General features: G+C 46.8%; 1 protein-coding gene across 1 annotated transcript in view; it reads right to left on the bottom strand.

Annotated features, from left to right (window-relative positions):
- EEF1E1 (eukaryotic translation elongation factor 1 epsilon 1) overlaps positions 1 to 22,355 on the bottom strand; it is a 293,330-nt gene that overhangs the window by 70,546 nt on the left and 200,429 nt on the right. The window contains exon 3 of the mRNA XM_044065421.1: positions 14,808 to 14,903. Coding sequence (XP_043921356.1) covers positions 14,808 to 14,903 — 96 coding nt within the window. The remainder of the gene's footprint in view (positions 1 to 14,807; positions 14,904 to 22,355) is intronic.

Genomic DNA, 22,355 nt, shown 5'->3' with positions numbered 1-22,355 from the left:
TTCAGAAACTGCTCCTTAAACATTCCACTTATTGTCCTGAACAAGAAAGGCCATCATGAGGGATGTTTCCAGTAGACATCACAGACACACTATACTGTGTGAGAGAGAATGACAAAAATTCTCTGTTCACCTGAAAACCCAGGCTGAGAAAGGTTTACTACCAAAGCCAGAGATTACTCAACTAGTGAAAATCTACCAAAATAAGACTATTCTAAATGGGGGAAAATGTGAATGCCTGGCAGCCTGCAATTACCTACTATAAGAGCCAGGGACTTGAAACAAGTCTTGGAGCTGTTGAGAAAGTACAGTTGTGTACACTTACCATAAATGTAGATGTTAAGAGTGTATTCACTGTTGCAGACATCACATTTGTGTTATCTGCCTGCAGGTAGCCCTCAGCCGGCCTGAATACCAGAGTCGTGGATTCCTGTGTCTGATGCGGTCTCTTCTTCCATGACGTCAGGGGTATAAAACATGCAGCCAACGCTATTACATCAGTTTTTCTTGCCCCAGATGTCAGTTGCCCCCACAATGGCAAGCAATTATATGTTATGGTACACCTCCATCAAAAAGCAAATACACCAGAAAATTTAAATACACCAAACAAGAACGAAAGGTAGCGCCAAGAGAAATTAGGGGGCTGGAGGGAGGGTAACCAGGAGTGCAACAGTGAATACACTCGAACATCTACATTTACGGTAATTGTACACAACTGTACTATGTTCTTTGTGTTTCACTGTTGCAGTCATCACATTTGGGTTGATTCTTAAAGCTAAGGAAGGGAGGAGGAAGTTAGAGAGCATTAGGGCCAGTTATTAAGCCCTGCAAGACTGCAGTGGCAAAACCAGCTCTGGATTTAGAAAAAAATAGGCATGTGGTAATGCTTGGTGAAGGTATGTGCAGAGCTCCGGGTAGCAGCTTCTAGGATGTCCCTGGTAGAGACAACTCTGAGAAAGGCTGTAGAGGTAGATGCAGCCCTTGTGGAATGTGATCTTATCCCCTGTGGGGTAGGTTTTCCATGGTGATTGTAGCAGAAATTAATGCAATGGGCTATCCATTTAGAAATGGTTTGCTTTGAAATGGCCTTCCCCTCTGCCCTGCAGCAAAGTCAACTATCAGCTGTTCAGATTTTCTGAGACTCTTAGTCCTGTCCAAATAAAATCCAAGTTGATGGTGCACGTCCAGAGAGTGCAGTATTTGTTCTCCTTTGTTTTGAGGATTAGGGAAAAAAGTACGCAAATGAATGGACTGATTTAGTGCCACACTAGACACCACCTTGGGCATAAAGGAAGGATTGGTCTCGAGGGAAACCCTGTCTGCATGGAAGATGATGAAGGGCTCCACTGCCATGATGGCCTGCAATTCAGACATTCTTCTTGCTGAAGTGATTGCTAGAAGGAAGGCTGTTTTCCAAGAAAGAAATTTCAACTCTGCAGTTGCAGCTGGCTCAAAGGGAGGTAAGAGTGAGCTTTTCCAATACAAACTTAAGGTCCCAGGCTGGAGTAGGGACTCTCCTGTGGGGTCTTTTTGGCCCCTCTAAGGAACTGCTTTAGCAGGGGGTGAGAGAAGAGAGGTGGGCTCAGTATTATAATGTGCTGAAATGGCAGAAGCATGAATTTTAATTGACGAGAAGGATAGGCCCTTGCAGAGCATTTCTGTTAAGTACTGAAGAATATGAGGTAAGCTGGGTACTGCTGTGCTCATCCTGAGTCTAGCTCCAAGAACAGTATCTTTTCCACTTTTCTGCATAGGATTTTCTAGTACTAGGCCTCCTTGCCTCGAGAATGACATCTAGCACCTGCTTACTGAGGGATGCTATTGGACAGCTCAAGGAATTAGCCAGGCTGCAAGGTTCAGGGTTTGAAGCTGAGGGTGCAGAATCTGGCTAGCCTGCTGGGACAGCAGGGAAGAGGTCTGAGGCAGGTGCCATGGTTCCAGCAGTGTCATACTGCACAAGAGGGGGTACTGGTGCTGGCGTGGCAGGTCTGGTGCAATCAGTATTGTCCTTGACTTGTCCTGCTTGATCTTTTGCAGAACCTTTGAGAGGAGAGGCAAAGGGGGAAAGGCATAAACCGAGAGGCTTTCTCAGGTAAAAGATAGGGCATCCACTTCCCAAGCTTGACTGTGAGAAGTCCTTGTGCAGAATTTGTCCAATTGGTAGTTCTGAGGGGAGGCAAACAGGTCTACCTCTGGGGTCTCCCATTTGTTCCTCAAGAGGTTGAATATTTTTGGTTCCAGTTTCCATTCGTGTGGGTCCATGGGATTTCTGCTTAGGTCGTCTGCCAGTAAATTTAGCTTGCCTGGTAGGATTTGAGCTTGTAGGTGCACTTGGTAGCTCAAGGCTGTGTTCCACAGAGCCATGGCTAGTCTGCAGACAGGGTACGACTGGGTTTCCCCCTGCTTGTTTATGTACCACATAACTGTGGTGGGGTCCGTCTTTACCAATAGTTGTCTTGGAAGAATGCGGTCTTTGAAGGCTGTCAGGGAATTCTGTGCAGCTAACATTTCTTTCTGGATGACATGCTGGTGCATCTGTCTCGGGTTCCATTTGCCCTGAATGCAATGCCGTGCTAAGTGAGCCCCCCCATGCATAGTCTGATGCATCTGTTAAGGTTTGGGTGGCAGGGGGTAGAGTGAAAGGGAGCCCCTTGTTGTGGTAGCAGGCCTCTGCCCACTAAAGGAACTCTTGTCTTTATACAAGGAATAATAGGAATCATTGATTCCAGGTCCTGAGAATGTTGACACCATAGGCTTTTTAGATACCATTGTAGTTTCCTCATATGCAGTCTTGCATATGAAATTAGTAGAATGCAAGAGGCCATGAACCTCCAGGGCTTGCAGAATTTTCCTTGCAGATAGCTGGGTCTTTGTGGCCAATAGTTTGAAGTAGTTTGTCAAATAAACTTTGTTTTTCTGGAGTGAGGAAAGCCATCTGGGAAGTTGTGTTCAAGCTTGCTCCCAGGAATATAATCTGTTGGCAGGGTACTGGGTGAGATTTCTTTTCATTTATGGTGTACCCCAGTGAGGTTAGAAGTTTTAATAGCAAGTCCTGGCTTTCTGCCTGAATCAGACAATCATTCAAGTATGGGTATATTTGAATATTTCTCTGCCTGCAAAATGCAATGGCTGGAGTCAGACACTTTGTGAATACCCTGGGTGCAGAAGATAAGCCAAAGGGAAGTGCAGAGAACTGATAGTGCATGGAGCCTGCCCTGAAGTGTAGATATTTCCTGCAAGATTCCCTTATTGGGATGTGAAGGTAAGCTTCCTTCAAGTCTAAGTTTGCCAACCAGGCATCATTGCCTAGCATAGGAAGCAGCTGTTGAAGGTTAGCATTTTGAATTTTGGGATTACCCGAAAGGTGTTTAGAATAGAAATAGTCAGGAGCTGTCTTTTCTGTGTACCAGGAAAAGTCTGGAATAAAAACCTTGTCCTCTTTGTTCTGCTGGGACAGGTTGAATAGCCCTGATACTTAGAAGAGAGAGAACCTGCTGTTGGGCCTCCGCCCACTGATTTGGGGGTAGGTCTGGCCAACCGTTTGGGGTTGGGTAGGGTGTGGAAGTGGAATCTGTATCCTTGGGGAAACTATATTCAAAACCCATTTGTCCTGGGTAATAAGTTCCCAGTGTTTTGCATGCAGGGCAAGCTTTCCTCCTAAGGGAGCAGGCAGTTGAGCAGGGCTTGGAAGGGTTAAGGTTAAGTCATTGTGCCATTTTTCCGTAGGGGGGGTGGCTTACTACTCCCTGCTTTGGAAGTGGAAGCCCCCCCCACTGCTTAGGCCTGTGCGTAGCCTGAGACTGTAACCTAGGTGGTCTGCTGTTCCTGGGTTTGGACTGAGAAGGCCAGGAAGAGACTGGAAAGGACCAATTCTTTGAAAGCCAATGCCTACTAAATGTGGGAGGCTCTACTTGTAGGAAATCTTTAACAGTTTGCAGAGATTTGGCTTTTTCCTCCATTCTTTTGAGGACGACTTCTGCTTTGTTGCCAAACAGGCGGTCTTGGTTTAAGGGAGAATCCAGTAATTTAGCTTTAACATGATCTGGTAAGTTTTCCTCCTTAAGCCAAGCATGCCTTCTAAGTACAGACCCAGTGACAGCAGCCCTGCAAGATGCTTCTAAAGAGTCAAAACCACATTGCAAAGTATGTTTACCAACTTGTTCTACAAAGTGCATTAAATCCTGTAATTCTTTGTGCTCAGCACAGTCAGGAATCAACATCACTTTTTGTTTAAGCAGTCCTGTAATATGCTGCTGGTACTTTAACATATGAAACTGACAATTTAAAACCCTATTGGCCAAAGTAGCAGAAGTGTATACCTTCTTACCCCGTCTAAAGCTCTGGAATTTCTATCAGAAGGGGTAGAATTTTTGGCAGCAGTAGTCTTAATGCCTTTTGGTCCTTGGGAAATGGTCTCTGGATCTGCAGTAGGATTCTTGAAGAGGAAGTTGTGAGAATCAGGTACTCTAATACTGGTCACGTTTTCTGGGAGCTGGAGGTAAGGTATCTAGGGAAAGGCTAGATTCGAACAAAGCATAATCTACAATGTCCAGAACAGGAGGGATAGCTAAAAGCCTGTGTTGAGGAAGGAGTAAGAATTCCCTAAGCCTCTTTCTGGAGTCAGAGTAATCCTGGCTTTCCCAGCGGAAACGCTCCCTAAGAGTGTGCAAGGTTTCACCAAAAGAAAAATCTTCTGGAGGGGAAGCAGAGGGAATGAAATCCTCTGCATCAGAATCCTCATAGGTAGATAAGGGCAAATCCTGGTAATCAAAAAGAACAGAAATATCAGATTCTTGATCAAAAGAATCAGTTTTTTTAGAGGGGGAAGGCTGGCTTCCCCTAATTAAGGTAATAAGGTCTTCAGTCATTCTAAGCATTTGTGTTTTAGGCATATAGGCTTGAGCATGTGGTTTGGACATCAGTTTTCTAGGCGTGGTGTGAGTTTTAGGCCTGGATGAAGAAGATGGCATTGGTTTAAAATGCAAGTCTGTAGGCCTGAATACACCCTCAGAAGCCAGTGCCTGCACAGGGGCTCCGGACCTATCCAAGGTAGAGTCATCTGCAGGTTCCATAGTCGAAGAAGCATCTCAACGGCATACCGGACTCTAAATCTGAAGTAGCGGGTATCAGGGGCTGCGAAAGCACCTGAGTACTGGCGGACTGGCGACTAGCTTAACAGAAGCGTCATCGGCAGTTTTGGACCTATGCAGTCTGTCTTTATCCTTATGTTTTTTTCGGAAGATCGGTAGTCGGATGGCTTAACGAAGCCATTTCGGAGTATGGATACAGAGTACCAAAATAATTTGCTGCAAAGATAGCCCGATGAGGAATAGTTCAGGGGTTGAACAAGGCACAAAACCAGCAGCGAGGGACGTCATGGTCAAGGCCTAAGCAAGTAATGCAGTAGGAATGGAAATCTTTATGGATAAGACAATTGTTAACTTTTAATGACATTGGTTGGAGCAAGCAAAAAGATCCCCAACAGGGTACTTATCTTTTTGAAGACTTTGGTTCTGAAACTTGAAAATGAAAATTTCAGGAGTCAGCCGACCGGCACTTGCGAACTGCTTCTGTTTCGGGCACCACACAGCAAGTAAGACTGATGTAATAGCATTGGCTGCATGTTTTATACCCCTGACGACCTGACATCATGGAAGAAGAGACCGGATCCGATGCAGGAATACAAGACTCTGGTATTCAGGCTGACTGAGGGCTACCTGCAGGCAGATAACCCAAATGTGATGACTGCAACAGTGAAACACGAAGAACAACCCAAAGAGCAAGACAGAAAACTGAAAATGTAGACAACTGTAACAGGATAAGCATCATTTAAATCCAGAGATACTACAAAACTTTCAGATGGCATGAGAAGTAACAGACTATAGAGAAAGCATTTTAATGTGAAGGCTTATAAAAGAAAAAACTAAAAGGCAGGCTTCCAGGTTGCCTCTCTCTTTACCACCCGAAAGATTCTTGAATAAAAGTCAACCCCCACTTCATCTGGAGAACAAATTCTATAACCCCCTGAGACAGCATATGGTCTAAGACAGCAGGGAATACAAGGTTTGACTGGATTGATGCAGAGGTACCCCGTGAAAGGGAATCCCAATGCCAGATGCAGCCTTTCAGAATGATTCTTCATTAATATTATAAAGTATATGAAGTTATCTTGTACAACACAACAAAGTGAATACCTAGAGTATGGAGTAGCTTTATAAGACTGCCAGAATAGGAAGTGGAAAACTCCTGAGGGGGCATATAGCCAGTCTAACTGCTTACATCATCCTTGGTTTGGGAGGCCTCTCCTTTCTTTGAATTTCTTTGCTATTGCTTTTTGAAAATGTCTATGCCCTTCTGACAACTCGTATTCAGTTTCCAAAAAGAGGAACTTCAACTGGAACAGAAGTTTACATTATATTTTAGAAAGGATAGTTAAAATCTGGACAAACCCTTGAATTAAACTTTCCCTTAAAAATTGCTGTACAGGAAGGACCAAATAACACTTTACCCTGGGGAGCATTCAGGATCTCTGCTTTGATATCCTTTGGTACAAATTCCGAAAACGTAGCAGACAAATCTCACTAACACTGCATCAGCTGAATTAGAAACAGCAGCAGTGTCAAACACATTTTACAGAGACTCAGAATACATACAGGAATTCAGAGATACCTTAGCCTGTGAAGGAATGTCAGCAATTAATTTCTTCATATTTTCAAAAGTCATATGTCTTACCGATTACTATTCTGAAGACAAGGTGGAGAAAGTATAAACTTTTCTTCCCAAACCAATCAAAAGCTTTTTCGACTTGTCAGATGGAATAAGGTTAGCTACCATAAGGAGTTTGGCAGAAACTGGTTCTGACAGACATTACTGCAGGAACTGACCTAAGGTTAGAAGAAAAAGAAAAAGAAGAAAAAAAAAGGAATCCGTGGGACTAGGATAGTATATATAATTTATCAGACTTTCTTAAGCATACTCCAAGGCTGGCAACACAGGAGGAACAGCTAGAGGATGAGGAAAATCCACCCATAAAATTAGAAGTTATGTACTCACCATAACGTTCCATCTGAGTAGGTGTATTCATTTGTCTGCAACCTGTGGGTTATGGATCCGATATCGGATCCGAACCGGCATGGTTTTCCAGCTATGGATCCAAGCTCTCAGCTCCTCCCCTCACCCATAATGCCCTGCTCTACCCTCATGACCTCAGATCGAGTTTGCCAAAGCAACAATACCCTAAAAAGGGTAACAAAGAATATGCAGGAAACTGAAAGGCCAGGGGGATAGGAGGACGGGATGGTTGCAGACAAATGAATACACCTACTCAGATGGAACGTTATGGTGAGTACATAACTTCTAAATCTGAAGTAGGATATTCATTTGTCTGCAACCTGTGGGACAGAGTCCCCAGCTACCTGAATCTTGGGCGGCCATCATGGAAGGATATTCCGGAGCACCATGAGCCAAAGGATGCTCTACCCCTAGATGCAAGATCCAACTTATAGTGGGAAATAAACGTATGAGATGAAGCCCATGTGGCTGCTGCACAAATATCATCTAGAGGAATCCTAGCCTTGAAGGCTGCCGAGGTAGATACTGACCGGGTTGAATGGGCATGAACACCCTCGGTGCGGGCCTTCCTGAAGCTTGATAAGCCAATAAAATGCACTGTGAAATCCAGCGGGACAGAGAAACTTTAGAGATTGGCTTGCCCAAATTGAATTTTGCAAAGGAAATAAACAGCTGGTCGGATTGCCTATGACCAGCTGTCCTGTTCAGATAAAATCTAAGTTGCCTGTGAACATCAAGTGAATGTAGCTTATATTCACCTTTGTTTTCATATTTAGGGAAGAAAACAGGGAGGTTAATGGATTGATTGATGTTTGCTCCAGAAGCGATTTTAGGAAGAAAGGACGGGTTGGTCCTGAGGGAGACACGGTCCGGATGAAACACCAAGTAAGGAGGTTTAGCTGATAAAGCTTGCAGTTCAGAAACTCTCTTGGCTGATGTAATGGCTACCAAAAAGGCTGTCTTGTAGGACAAGAATTTGAGATCCACCGTAGCCGCTGGCTCGAAAGGAGGAGCGGTCAAGGCCTGTAGGACTAAAGAAAGGTCCCAAGGAGGAACTGCTTGTTTTATAGGGGGCCTGAGAAGAAAAGTACCTTTAAGAAATATCTTACACAATTTGGCTGACATAAGAGGATTAGAGTCATGGCCAATGTGATAATGAGAAATTGCCGCCAGTTGAACTTTGACTGTGGAACTGCTGGCACCATCGTTAAAGAGAGTGGTTAGAAAGTCAAGCACTAAAGGGAGAGGAACCGTGAAGGATTCAGGCCTTGCCGCTCCGCCCACACCGAGAAACGTTTCCATTTGCTTCGGTAAACCTTTCTAGTGGATGGTTTATGAGCCGCCACCAAAATAGCCTTTACAGGTGAAGAAATACCGGGAGTCCTGATCAAGAGTGGAACTGGAGCAGCCAAGCGGACAGCTTCAGGTTGTCCAGGTTCGGAGGAGGAATGCAGGATGGATGGGAAATCAGATCCGGGACGGGATCTAGAATCCAAGGAGGATTCACCGAGTGAGACCTTAGGAAGGGGAACCAGATCTGTCGAGGCCAGAATGGAGCAATGAGAATCATTCTGCAACCCACCCGAGAGGCTTTCTGAAGAACTTGCAGCATCAGAGGCAAGGGTGGATAGGCATACAGAAGACCGGGTGGCCAAGCATGCACCAGGCGTCTCTTGGAGTACCTCCGGGAGGGGGTATTAGTGCGAAAGAACTGTCGCACTTGGTGTTTGAGGGAGAAGCAAAAGATCGCATGAAGGGGTTCCCCACCGTGCGAATATGCGTTCGCTACTTGACAATTGAGAGACCACTCGTAAGGGGTCAGAATGGTGCGACTGAGCTTGTCCGCTAGGATGTTGGACCGACCCGGAATGTGCGTTGCTATTAGAAAGCGATTGGTGGAGATTGCCCATTCCCAAACTCTCATGGCCTCTCGACAAAGAGGGTAAGACCTTGTTCCCCCTTGCTTGTTGATGTACCAGACAACAGACATGTTGTCCGATTGAATCATAATGGTTCCCAAGGGAAGAAAGTCCTGAAGTTCTAGCAACGCTAAGAGCACTGCTCTCATCTCTAGAACATTGATATGCAGTAAGGTCTCTGAATCGTTCCACGTGCCTTGGACTGTCCGGCCCGCAAAGTGCCCCCCCCACCCGAGGCGGGAGGCGTCCGTGGTCACCGTGGCGAGAGGGGGAGAAGCACAAAATGGGCGGCCTTTGTGGAGATCCGGGGAGTGGAGCCACCACAAGAGGGACCGCTTGCAAGCCTTGCTGATCGCTATGGGATGATGCATGGGGAGAGCAAGGTACGACCACTGTACTAAGAGCGTCCACTGTAGAATGCGCATATTGAGCCTGGCAAGAGGAAGAAGTGCTATAGCCGAAGCCATGGACCCTAGAGCCCTCAGGACCAACTCCGCTGGAACAGAACTTGAATGGAGAATGGCCCGCACCTGGAGCTGCAGATTTAGAACTCTGTCCGCAGTGAGGAAGGCTCGTAAACTCCTTGTGTCTAGCCTGGCTCCTATAAAATCTAAGAGCTGTGTGGGCCAGGTTGGACTTTTGTATTTATTGTGATGCCCAGAAAGGAGCAAGATGGAGAAAGGAGTCTCGCCAAGAGAAGTAGATGCCTTGTTGGGGCGGTGAAGCCAGTCGTCCAGGTAGGGAAAGACCTGCACCCCTGAAGCCTCAGGTGGGCCGCTACCACTGCTAGTACTTTGGTGAACACCCTGGGGCTGTGGTGAGACCAAAGGGAAGGAACGGAACTGGTAGTGACTGGCTCCCAGCCGGCGGAGAAACCTCCTGAGCGCCTGTCCATCAGGATGTGGTAGTCGCGTCCTTGAGATCTATCGAGCACATCCAGTGATTTTCTCCCAGAAGGGGAGAATAGATTGCAGAGTGACCATTGAATTTTTCTTTGGGGACTGCCAGATTCAGGAGAGAGAGGTCTAGGATTGGTCTTAGTTCCCCGTCTTTTGGCACTAAAAAGAATCTGGAGTAGAACCCTGATCCGATCTGGTCTGGAGGAACGGGCTGGATGGCTCTTTTCTTTAGCAGATGGCCAATTTCTGCCAAAGCGGCCTCCCGTTGACCGGGTGGGACGTCTGGGAGGGACCTTAAGTTTGGAAGGTGAAGGAAAGGAATGCGATATCCCCTGGATATGATTTGGAGAACCCAGCGGTCCGATGTTATGGACTCCCATGCCGCTAGGTGCCCCAGCGTCCCCGACTGCCTCCAGAGTAGAGCAGTCGGGCAACCTCAGGGTTGCTGCGCGGCCGTTCAGAGAAAGGTTCCCTGGACCCGAAGTTTCTGGGAGCCCCTCTGCCTCTAGGGCGGCGTCCTCCCTGTCCTCCTCTGCCACGGAAGGACTGGTTGTCCGGAGCAGGCTGGGACTGCTGCGACTTCGAACCACATCTTCTTCTGACCCTTTTGGTTCCTAGAATAGGGCCTCTGGGGTGCAGAGAAGCGGATTCCGACGGCAGACAGCGTCTTCCGTCCTTCTCGCTCTGGGTCAACGTCTCGACGGTCTTGCCAAACAGAGCAGAACCATCAAAGGCGTTCAAAGCGCCTTGAAGGGCTCAGAAAAATCGCAGTGACGGAGCCAGGCCTGGCGTCTAGTGACCAGTCCTGTCCCGCAGCTCTAGCGGCCCTCCGTTGCATGGGAGAGTAGCCGCAGAAGTATTAGTGACTGACCTAAGAGTAGCCATTTTGGTGGAGTGCAGAACTCTGTCCTCCTCGAAATGGACTCAGGGGATGGAGCGTATTCCTTAATAAGATCTCGCTGCATCCGAATAACATGTGCCAAATAGTTCAGCGACCTTACCGAGAAGGTCGCTGAACTGAACATCCGCTTCCCCAAGCGGTCCATCATCTGAGACTCCTTGCTCAGTGGGTGGACTGAGGGACTCTCCTGAGCCAGTTCCCTCTTTGTGGCCGCCGCCATCAACATGGCATCTACGGGAGGCCCCTTACTCCAATGGGACCTGTCGGAGGGCGGGCTAAGGATCCTATCCGGTCTTTTGGGAATTGGCTCCACGGTGTCCGGTTCCTTCCACGCCCTGGTGGTAATAAGGTCCACCAGGGGGTCGGCAGGGGACACCCAAGAGGTAGACGGGCCCGTTTCGAATGCCTCCAAGAACACGGACTCGCCCGAGGAAGACTTGGGGGCAGACCACCCCTAATACGGAGCATTTCCATGATGTCTCCGAAGGAGACATCCTCGGGGGGTGACCGTGGGGAGCCTTCCCCTTCCTCCAAGTCCGTGTCTTCAGTGAGAGACTCGGGAGTCAATGTGCCTCCTTTGCGTATGCTTGCGAGGGGCCTCCTCTGGGGGCTGTCAGAGGAGTCCTCAAGCAGCAATTTGCTCCATGGGAGCAACTTGGGGCACAAGCGGGCTGTCCCAGGGGCGGATGGTGGAAGCCTGGCCCAGTGCAGAGGGAGCGGGGCGGAGCGAAGCAAGTGCCGGGGTCCGGAGACCCTCAACAGAGCCCTCTCCACTACATCAAAAGCCGAAGGAGCCGACCTCGATCAAAGGATCCGACAATCGGCTCCCCTCGGATCCGAAGAGTGGATCGGAGCGGCGCGAAGCACTCGGATCCGGGGACAGTGCGCTCCGACACAGACGGCGCCGAAGGAGCACTGATCCTCGGATCGGCTCGGATCCAGGCTCCGAGATCGGGTCCGGCACTTCGAGGGCAGGGTCGGGTCCGGTACCAAGTACTATCGGCCCGACCTTCCCCGGCTCGAAGCTGCTCGGCTCCAGTTGCTCCGAACCCGGATAGCGGGTGGAGAAGGAGCAATAGGCTTAAAAGGGTGTTGAGCTCCCGGAGGGGGAGGCAAGAGCACTCCCATCTGCATCTGGGCCTGGATGAACCTTCTCATCATCCGGTCCAGATCAGCATCAGAAAGGCTATGGGTAGACCTCGACGAGGCTACCGAGGTAGGCCTGGAATGCCTCCTCGATAGCCTCGACGGAGATCGGGTCTCCTCCTCCTCAGGACCCGGTGAAAAGCACTCAGGGACGGGCCGAGAAGGAGGAGACCGACCCGACAACGGAGCCGGGGGAGAAGCCCGCTTGGCTGGCGGGGCCGAAACAGAGGTCTCGGCCCGCCGCTTGTGGTGCTTCTCCCTCCGGTCTTTTTTAGCTGCAACCCTCTCCTCTCCAGAAGCGGGAGTTTGAGTCCCAGGAGCAGGAGGGGGTGCCACAGGGGAAACAACTGTAGCCACAGCAGTCCCCGAAGGAGCGGAGGCCGGAGCCGAGTCAGGCGGCAAAAGGCCCGCCAAGACAAGCTTGGACCTCCGCTCCTTAAGTGCCCTGGGGTTGAACCCTGCACAAATGGAGCATCCAGATGTGAGGTGTTCAACCCCCAGGCACCTAACACACCGAGTGTGGCCATCAGCCGGTGACAGCTTGTTGCCACACTCGGTGCATTTAGAGAAGATAGATTTTGGCTGTTCAGCCATAATCTCAAAAAAAAACCTAAAGTTACAGAAGTAACTTAAACAACAAGAAAACACACAGGCCTACACGCACACTCTACGCACAGCGAGGGGAGGGAATAAAAATTATTACTTTAACTTAAAGAAACTCAAAACAGTCTATAATAAAGGGAAACCTACTACTTTCACACAAATTTAGACAAAGAAGCAAAAAATTTCTATTTTTATACAAGAAAAAGTTCACTTAGCTGAGAGCTATGTACCCACATCCAGTTACCAGCGCGGCAAACAAGATCTGAGGTCATGAGGGTAGAGCAGGGCATTATGGGTGAGGGGAGGAGCTGAGAGCTTGGATCCATAGCTGGAAAACCATGCCGGTTCGGATCCGATATCGGATCCATAACCCACAGGTTGCAGACAAATGAATATCCTACTTCAGATCTATACTTTAATATCCTTGCTGGGACTCTGGTATTTCTTATTGTTCCCACTGAAGTCAATCCTTCATTATGGCACCTGTATCAGAAAAGGACAACTTTTCAAGTGGAGAATCTGAACAGCAAAATTTGTCAAATGCACATTCCCCATTACGTAGAATGGGAACGTGACAAGTGCATTCCTTGAACCCAGACTGCAAATTAGTATCTGATCTAGAGAAAATCTTTTAAATGAGGGGAAGACTCAACAATTAAAGATGGATAGGCTCTAAATAAATTCCGAGCAAAGCCCAGCCAATCCTCTTTACCTCCTTCAGGAAAGAGTGGAAGAACACACCTGCTGGAATAGTGATTACTCCTGGTGGTTCAAGTCTAAGTCCTGAAAAGGACTTGGCTATTCTTTTGTAGCTAGTGAGACCCTTAGGTACCACTCCATTGTTCTTGCATTGTGTTAGGAAGTGGTGGTCCCATTTCAGGCAGACAAAGTCTTTTAGTTCCTCTTCAAGTTTGTAGAAAGTTTTTGTCCCTCCATCTGTTTTGCCTCCGGAGTGTCCGGTTCTAGTTCCAGTTCTAGAACCGGTGTGGAGACTACGCTGGAAAACCATGAACCTTCCATGGAGTAGGTTGTTTTAGGTAGCAGATATTGTTCTAGGTGGTCCAATTTGAACCCTCTAGCAGAACAACAGGAGTAACAAAAAACAACAGTGGGTGGTATCCGCTTCCTGTCAGAGTGTAGCCCACTTGTGTGGTGGTTAAAAATCAGGACGGAAGAACACTCTTACTGGAATAGTTATTACTCGGTGGTTCAAGTCTAAGTACCTAAGGGTCTCACTATCTACAAAAGAATAGTCAAGTCCCTTTCAGGACTTGGGAGAGAATGATCAAATTACCAGGACCCAGGTCCACATCTTAGCTGCAAAAGGTGTCTGACAAGTAACTAGTGGAGCTCTGAAAAGCCAGTCTTCTCTCCTGTCTAAAAATAAGCTTTTGAAGTAAAATTTCTTAATGACAACTAAACACACTAGCCCCATCCTCAGCCCAACGCAATTAATTTTGGAACAAAAACACTTTTTCTACAAAAAGAAAAAGTAATTGCTACAGCAAACCAGGACTATATTATTTAGAGAACAGTGTCTGACAAGCAAATAGCAGAGAAAGTGTCAACAACCCAACTGCAAAAAACAGTTTTGCAGAAAAATGTTTGATAAAAATCTCAAGTCCAGTTTTGACAAAAATGTAGAACTAAGGGATAATACACAGGATTTCACGGGATAATACACAGGATTTCACAACATGGAATTCTGATTAAAAATTAGATTTCAAATGAAAAGTTTTTAGTAACAACCACAGAAATAACATTACATTTCCATACATCTAGCATAATACTTTTAGAGAGAAAAGAGGAACTTTTCTAAACAAAATAGAAAAAGTGGAAGGCATTTTCCAATGGGTTTTTATCTGCCTAGCTTTGGAGTAGCATTAGCAGACTGTTGATATCTGGAAAGCCTGATGGGAAGATTGCACATACAGCCAAAGTAAGTTCTGATGTTTTGGCACACTGGCCACAGAGTTTATATTGCACTTTGAGCCATACAATGGCTAGTGCATGTGGAAGGTGCCCTAAAGCTTTAAAAACTGGCCAGTTAGCCCAATCCTGACAAGGATACTTCCCATATATCTTAGGTTACTGCAACAAAGATCAAATAATGAACATCAACAGGACCTCAATTCACATGCAGATTTAAATTAGTTTTACAAACACACTTGCAATACAGATCTGCAGAGACAAACGCATGTAAATATACTGCTCTCCAGCATGCAAGCGAGCACATATGCACATACACAGATAAAAGAAAATAACACTCACCATTATGGGGTGAAGGCCATAGTACATTAAAATGTCAGCTAAAGTCATGTTGTGTCCAGCCAGGTAGACTTTATCTTCAAGATATTGGTTCAAATCCTTAAAATAAAATCCAACAAACATCAAAGAGGTACATCTCTCAACTCAATCTAGTTGTCACAACAGTTACTTTTACGCCACAGCAGAAACACGTTTTAAGTAATGCATAGTTTTAAGACTCCGATTCTAAATGGAAAGACAGAGATTTACATTCATGCAGCCACAAGAATCACCACATTCAGTGCTAAAGCAGAGAGATTCACAGTAGAAAATGTGAATCTTTACAAGACACCTTGGATAATTGGACAAAAGATGACACCACAAATAAACTAGACAATATATACAAATGATATTCAGTGCTTTTCTGTACATGGAACCATCCAAGAGTTCAGACTCAAGTCTACTTCATATATAGCTGCAGACCTGGACTTGGTTCACCCTCATAAATTTTCCAAGGTGAAACTACTTAGGTTTAAGTTTTTATTCAATGATGTATTAGCTTAAATGCCTGGGGATATTAGTCCTAGGACAGAAAGTGTCAACGTATTAACTCTAAGAAAAATTTCCCTGTATTATGCATAGGGAATCTCAAGCCTCTTACTCATACCATGAGCCCATCTGGTAGTTTTCCCAAACTGGGCAACAAAGAGAATCGCTTCAACAAGTATGACTAAAGTCTTAAAGAACACAAGTTAAAAATTTTCATTCTGACTTGCAGATCAAGTGCAAATGCATTACAGTTGCTTAAAATAGAAGCACCTGGAAAATTATGGCATCCTTTCCCTAATATCTCACTCGCTCCTATATTTTTCAAAATTGATGTACTGATATTTTTGGGTAACTTGGCAATTACTCAAATGTTTAAATAAAAACTCTACCTTAGAACTAAAAAAAAAAAAAAAAAAAAAAAAAAAGAAAAAAAAAAATATATATATATATATATATATATATATATATATATATATTAGTAGCTTTGTTTTCTGAGCTACTGCAATGCCTCAATATCACTCCAAGTGTTTATTTTACAATTTTAATGCTTTATCCACAAAATGGTGGCTGATGGGGCCTACCTTGGTAACATGATCTTGGTTTTCTTGCCTTGTTTCCTTCTTCCCAGAATACATTTCAAGTCCTCTTAACACAAGTCATGCCAGATAAAAGGAAATGATGTTGTCTCCTCATGCCATTAAGATCAACTGGCAGGAGTGTGAAGCACTTTCATCTAATACACCTTCTGTAATAGGGCTGCTTCTATGTTTCCTTGAGTAAGCCTCATTCATGTGTTTATCAGAGCTTGTTCTATGCTACTAACAGCTGTTCGATACTTCCAGCAACAGAAAAGTAGGTAAACAACAGGCTTTTGTAAAGGGATGCTTTTGTAGTTCTAAAAGAATTGACAGACCCTTCCCCCCACTCTCACCCTGAGGTGTGAAAACTGACAGACCCTTCCCCCACTCTCACCCTGAGGTGTGAAAACTCTCACTGCAGTAAATGACCCTTGCTGTATCATGCACAGGTGACTGCTACTACTGGAAAGGACTCCAAAGTTGGTTTGCTACTTCTCAATGCCCTCAATGTGAAGTTTTTTTTTTCTCTCATGAACGATACAGAATTAAAAAGTACTTTACTAGTTCCATAATTATTTCTGACTAGTTCACCCCCACCCTTTTTTCTACATTGTATTTAGTTATACTTTGTTAACCAGGAAAGTGAACTGGCTGCAGGACCCTTTTCAGCCACAAGCAAGACTACAACAGCAAACATAACAAGTAATAAACGCAGCTTGCTATACAAAGAAAAAAATACTACCATATAAAGACATTTGATAAAGGCTGTATGTAAAAGACATAGCAAAGGTATGACAATGGATAAAATAAAACATTAAAAATCATTTACTAGAATACATATATTAATGCCCAACTATACTATGTTATAATGAAATGTATTCACATACTGCACAGCACATAGCACTGCAAGATGTTCCTGTTCTCTGACTAAGAATCAACAAATAAATGTTTTATGGCTTCACAAAAGGAAAGGGGGAGGGGTAATTATATCTGCATAACTTTAGTTGTCCTAAGATAGTATGAAAATATACTAAACCTACAAATTTTGGAATGAACGACCATTACAGTGGAGCCCAACAACTAATACACGAGTGTGTTAAACCCATGTTTTATTGCATTTGCATTTATTTTCACCTTCCTTGAATAGACCGCCTCTGAGCATTTTCTTGAAAGTCAGTCAGCAGTCTAAGTCTCCCAGAAAATATAAACAGCTGGAACTATTTTTTAACACTATTTTCACACATACTAAGTGTGAATGGGGATCTGAATAACTGAATACCATCACAAGCTTTAGGAGTACATGACTTATTTTGAACCTGCAGTCTGCCTTGAGTCTTTAATAGTAGCTATCGTTTATTTTTTGTAGATGAATATATTTTATATATATATATATATATATATATATATATATCTGAGTGTGTGTGTGTGTGTGTGTGTGTGTGTGTGTGTGTGTGTGTCTGTATATAAAACTTGTAAAATGGTTCATCTTCCAGGCCCCTGCTTACACTTAAAGGGTACCAGAACTTGTCAGATATTTGGGATGCATAGCTAGGCTTAAAAAAGGCCCTTGTGGTCCTTATCCTAGTTAACACCTATAAACTTACAGTAAACTCAGTCATCCGGTGCCCTTGGGAATTGGCAGATGCTAGATAATAAGAAGTTATGTACTCACCATAATGTTCCATCTGAGTAGGTAAACTTCATTTGTCAGCAACCTTTGGGAATCGGATCCGACCTCGGATCCGAGCCGACAGTTTTCAACAGCTTTAGATCCGAGCTCCAAGCTCCTCCCCCTACCCATAATCCCCTGCCAACCCTGACTGACCTCAGATCAAGTTTGCCCAACAGCAGAAACTGCTAACAATGACTAATCCCAAGATAAGTGGGTAAAACCCATGGACTTGAGTATGAGAACATTCGCAAGTGAGGGGGCAGGAGGGAGGGACGGTTTCTGACAAATGAAGTTTACCTACTCAGATGGAACGTTATGGTGAGTACATAACTTTAATCTGAAGTAGTCAACTTTATTTGTGCAGCAACCTTTGGGACAGAGTCTCCAGCTACCTGAATCTTGGGCAGCCTTCATGGAAGGATGTTCCAGAGCACTGCAGAGCCAAAGGATGCTCTCCCTCTGGAGATAATGTCCAATTTGTAGTGATTGATAAAAGTATGAGATGAAGCCCAAGTGGCTGCCGAGCAAATATCATCCAAAGAAACTCTAGCTCTAAAAGCCGCAGAGGTAGACATAGATAGAGTAGAGTGGGCATGGACTCCCTGAGGTGAGGGCCTGCCCGAACTTTCGTATGCTAAGAGGATACACTGGGAAATCCATCTAGAGAGTGTGACTTTAGACACAGATTTAGCCAAGTTAAATTTGGCAAAGGAGACAAACAAACTGGTCGGATTTCCTATGACCAGATGTCCTGTGGATGTAGAAGCAAAGTTGTCTATGCACATCCAATGAGTGTAATTTGTATTCCCCTTTGTTATGGTAGTTAGGAAAAAAGACCGGCAAGTTGATGGACTGGTTAATATTTGACTCAGAGGCAACCTTGGGAAGAAAGGAGGGATTGGTCCTGAGGTAAACTCTATCATTGTGAAAGGTCAAGTATGGGGGTTTTACACAGAGGGCCTGTAGTCCAGAGACCCTGCGAGCCAAGGTGATGGCGACAAGAAAAGCCGTTTTCCATGACAAGAATTTAAGATCTATGGAAGCTGCAGGCTCAAACAGGGGAGCATTCAAGGCCTGAAGCACCAGTGTTAAATCCCAAGGAGAGACAACATCCTTCACTGGGGGTCTGAGCAGAAAGGTGCCCTTCAAAAAGGTCGTACACAATTTCGTGGTGATCAAAGGGCCCAATTCATTTCCAACGTGATAATGAGAGATAGCTGTTAGTTGGACCTTGACTGTGGAGGAACTAGCCCCCTGAAGGAACAGTTCTGACAGAAAGTCTAATACAGCGGGCAAGGGAGCTGTAAAAGGATCCAAATTTTTGCCTTCTGCCCAAATGCAGAAACGTTTCCATTTGCTGCTATAGATCTTTCCAGTAGAAGACTCGTGCGCTGCTACTAGAATGGTTTTAACTGGGGAAGAGATAAAGGGGGTCCTAGCTATGAGTGGAACTGGAGCAGCCAAGCTGTGAGCTTTAGGTTGTCCAGGTTCGGGACTGAGATATTAGATCCGGACGGGGATCCAGAATCCAAGGAGGATTCACCAGATGATACCAAAGGTAGGGGAACCAGGTTTGACGAGGCCAAAACAGGGCAATGAGGATAATCCTGCTCCCCAACCGACTGGCTTTCTGAAGAAACTTCAGCATCAGAGGAAGAGGAGGGTAAGCATAAAGAAGACCGGGAGGCCAAGCATGCACCAGAGTGTCTCTCGGGGGTACCCCGGAGGTGGATATGAGAACAAAGTAGTTGTAACATTTTGTGTTCAAGGGAGAGGCAAAGAGATCGCAACAGGGTTGACCCCATTTGGCGAAGATCTGATTCGCTATCTCGGGATTCAGAGACCACTTGTATTTTTTATTTATTTTATTTATTTATTTAACATTTGTTGACTGGGAATGTCCGACTAGGTTCCACAGAGCCTGTTTTCAGCGGAGGCCCGGGGAGAAATGCTCCAGATGCATGTCTTTGGAATGGTATGGTAACAGGATAGTGCGACTTAGTTTGTCCGCTAGGATATTAGACCGTCCCGGAATGTGCATTGCTATGAGAAAGCGGTTGGTGGAGATCGCCCATTCCCACACCCTCATGGCCTCTCGACAGAGTGGGTAAGACCTGGTTCCCCCCTGTTTGTTGATGTACCAGACAACAGACATGTTGTCCATCTGAATCGCAATCGTTCCTACAGGAAGAAGGTCCTGAAGTGCTTGCAACGCTAACAGCACTGCCCTCATCTCTAGGACGTTGACATGCAGTGAGGTCTCTGTGAGGTCCCACGTACCTTGGACTGTCCTGCCCGAACAATGCCCCCCCCCCACCCGAGGCGGGAGGCGTCCATGGTCACCGTGGCTAGTGGAGGGGTCATAGAAAAGGGGCATCCTTGCTGGAGGTCCGGAGATTGGAGCCACCATAGGAGGGCCCTCTTGCAGGCCTTGCTGAGGGGAACAGGATGGCTCAGAAGATAGTGAAGAAAGGACCACTGGACCTGGAAGGTCCATTGTAAGACCCTCATGTTCGAACGTGCTATTGGCAATAGGTTGATCGCTGCCGCCATTGAGCCAAGAGCCCTCAGGACCAATTCTGCAGGGGGAGCTGGAAATTGCAGAATGGCCTGCACGTGTAGCCTCAGGGATAGTAGACTGTCTGTGGTCAAGAAAGCTAGGAGCTTGTTTGTGTCCAATCTGGCCCCTATGAAGTCTATAGTCTTAGTCGGAGAAAGAGATGACTTCTCTACGTTGATGGTGATCCCCAGCCGGGGAGCTAGACGAAGAAAGTAGTTTCTGGCTGCACAGAGTAGATGCCTTGTCAGGGCGGTCAGGAGCCAGTCGTCCAGGTACGGGAAGACCTGAATTCCCTGGAGCCTCAGGTGGGCCGCTATCACTGCTAACACTTTGGTGAACACCCTGGGGGCTGTGGTGAGACCAAAGGGGAGGACCCTGAATTGGAAATGACTGGCTCCCAGCCGGAAGCGGAGGAACCTCCTGGATCGCCTGTCCATCAGAATGTGGTAGTACACATCCTTGAAGTCTATAGAGCACATCCAATAGTTCTCCCGCAAAAGGGGGAGAATGGATAGAGCACATTCAATAGTTCTCCTGCAAAAGGGGGAGAATGGAGTGAAGAGTGACCATGCTGAACTTCTCTTTGGTTACTGACAGGTTCAGGGAAGAGAGGTCAAGGATCGGGCTCAAGTCACCCATCTTATTTGGCAACAAACAGAACCTGGAGTAAAACACGGACCCGCACTGGTCTGGGGGAACGAGTTGGATGGCTCTTTTTTCCAACAAGTGTTGGATTTCCATTGCTGCGGCCTCCCTCTGATCGGGTGGGACATCGGGGAGGTAAATGGGGCTGCGTGGGTAACGAGAAAAGGGAATTTGGTATCCTCTGGATATGATGCGAAGCACCCAGCGGTCTGTCGTGATGGACTCCCAAGCTGCTGGGTGCTTCAAGAAATGCCCCCTGACTGCCTCCTGAGTGGAGCAGTCGGGCAACGCCTCAGGGGTGTTGCGAGGGTTGGTCCGAGAAGGGTTCTCTGGATCCAAAGTTCCGCAGGCCCCCTCTCCCTCTAGGGTAGCGTCCACCTTGCCCTCCTCTACTGCGGAAGGGCTGAGAGTACGGAGCGGGACGGGACTGTTGCGACTTCCGGAACCACATCTTTTTCTGTCCCTTTTGGTTCTTAGAAAAGGACCTCTGGGGAGCAGAGAAGCGGATTCCGATGGCAGACGTCTTCCTGTCCTTTTCACTCTGGACCAAGGTATCTCGCACTGTTTTGCCAAAGAGGGCAGAAACATCAAAAGGGGCATTAGCGAACGAGGCCTTAAAGGGTTCCGCGAAATCACAGTGTTTGAGCCAGGCCTGACATCTCATAACGAGGCCCGCTCCGCCGGCTCTAGCGGCTCCTTCCATGGCATGAGACAGAAGCCGCATAGAGGTGTTAGATATGGATCGTAGAGTGGCCATCCAGGTGGAGTGCAATTGTTTGTCCTCCGCCGACATGGACTCGGGGGGGCGACGCAGCGTACTCTTTGATAAGTTCCCGCTGCAGTCGGAGCACATGTGCCATGTAGTTCAGTGACCTCACAGAGAAGGTAGCCGAACTGAACACCCGCTTCCCTAGGCGGTCCATCGAGCGACACTCCTTGCTCGGGGGATGAACCGAGGGACTCTCCTGAGCAAGTTCCCTCTTGGTGGCCGCCGCCACCAACATGGCATCTACAGGGGGACCCTTACTCCAGTGGAACTTGTCAGAGGGTGGGCTAAGGATCTTGTCCGGGCGCTTGGGGACTGGCTCCACAGTGTCCGGCTCCTTCCACGCCCTGGTAGTGATAAAGTCTACCAGGGGGTTGGCCCAAGAGGAAGACGGGCCTGCTTCAAACGCCTCCAGGAACACGGATTCGTCCGAGGTAGACTTTGGGGCAGACCACACCCCCCCTTTATTCTGAGCATCTCCAAGATGTCACCAAATGAGACATCTTCGGGGGGTGATCTTGAGGAGCCTTCCCCTTCCTCCAAATCCGTGTCTTCAGTCAAGGACTCGGGGGAGTCCAGGTGCCTCCTCTTGCACCTTCACTTGTGAGGAAGCTCCTCGGAGGGGGGGGGGATGTCTGAGGAGGTCTCACCAGCAACGCCTTGTTCCAATGGAACTACCTGGGACGTCAAAGCAGGCTGTCCCTGGGGCCGGGTGATGGAAGTCTGGCCCAACTGAGAAGGAGTGCAGGATGGAGCCATGGCAACGGTCAGGGGCCTGGAATCCCTCGACAGGACCCTCTCC

Source organism: Protopterus annectens, chromosome 3.part0 (genome assembly GCF_019279795.1).
Source record: "Protopterus annectens isolate FY-2018-M chromosome 3.part0, PAN1.0, whole genome shotgun sequence".
Classification (NCBI taxonomy): domain Eukaryota; kingdom Metazoa; phylum Chordata; order Ceratodontiformes; family Protopteridae; genus Protopterus; species Protopterus annectens.
Note: the sequence above shows the minus strand (reverse complement) of the source record. Positions and strands in the feature narration are given on the sequence as shown.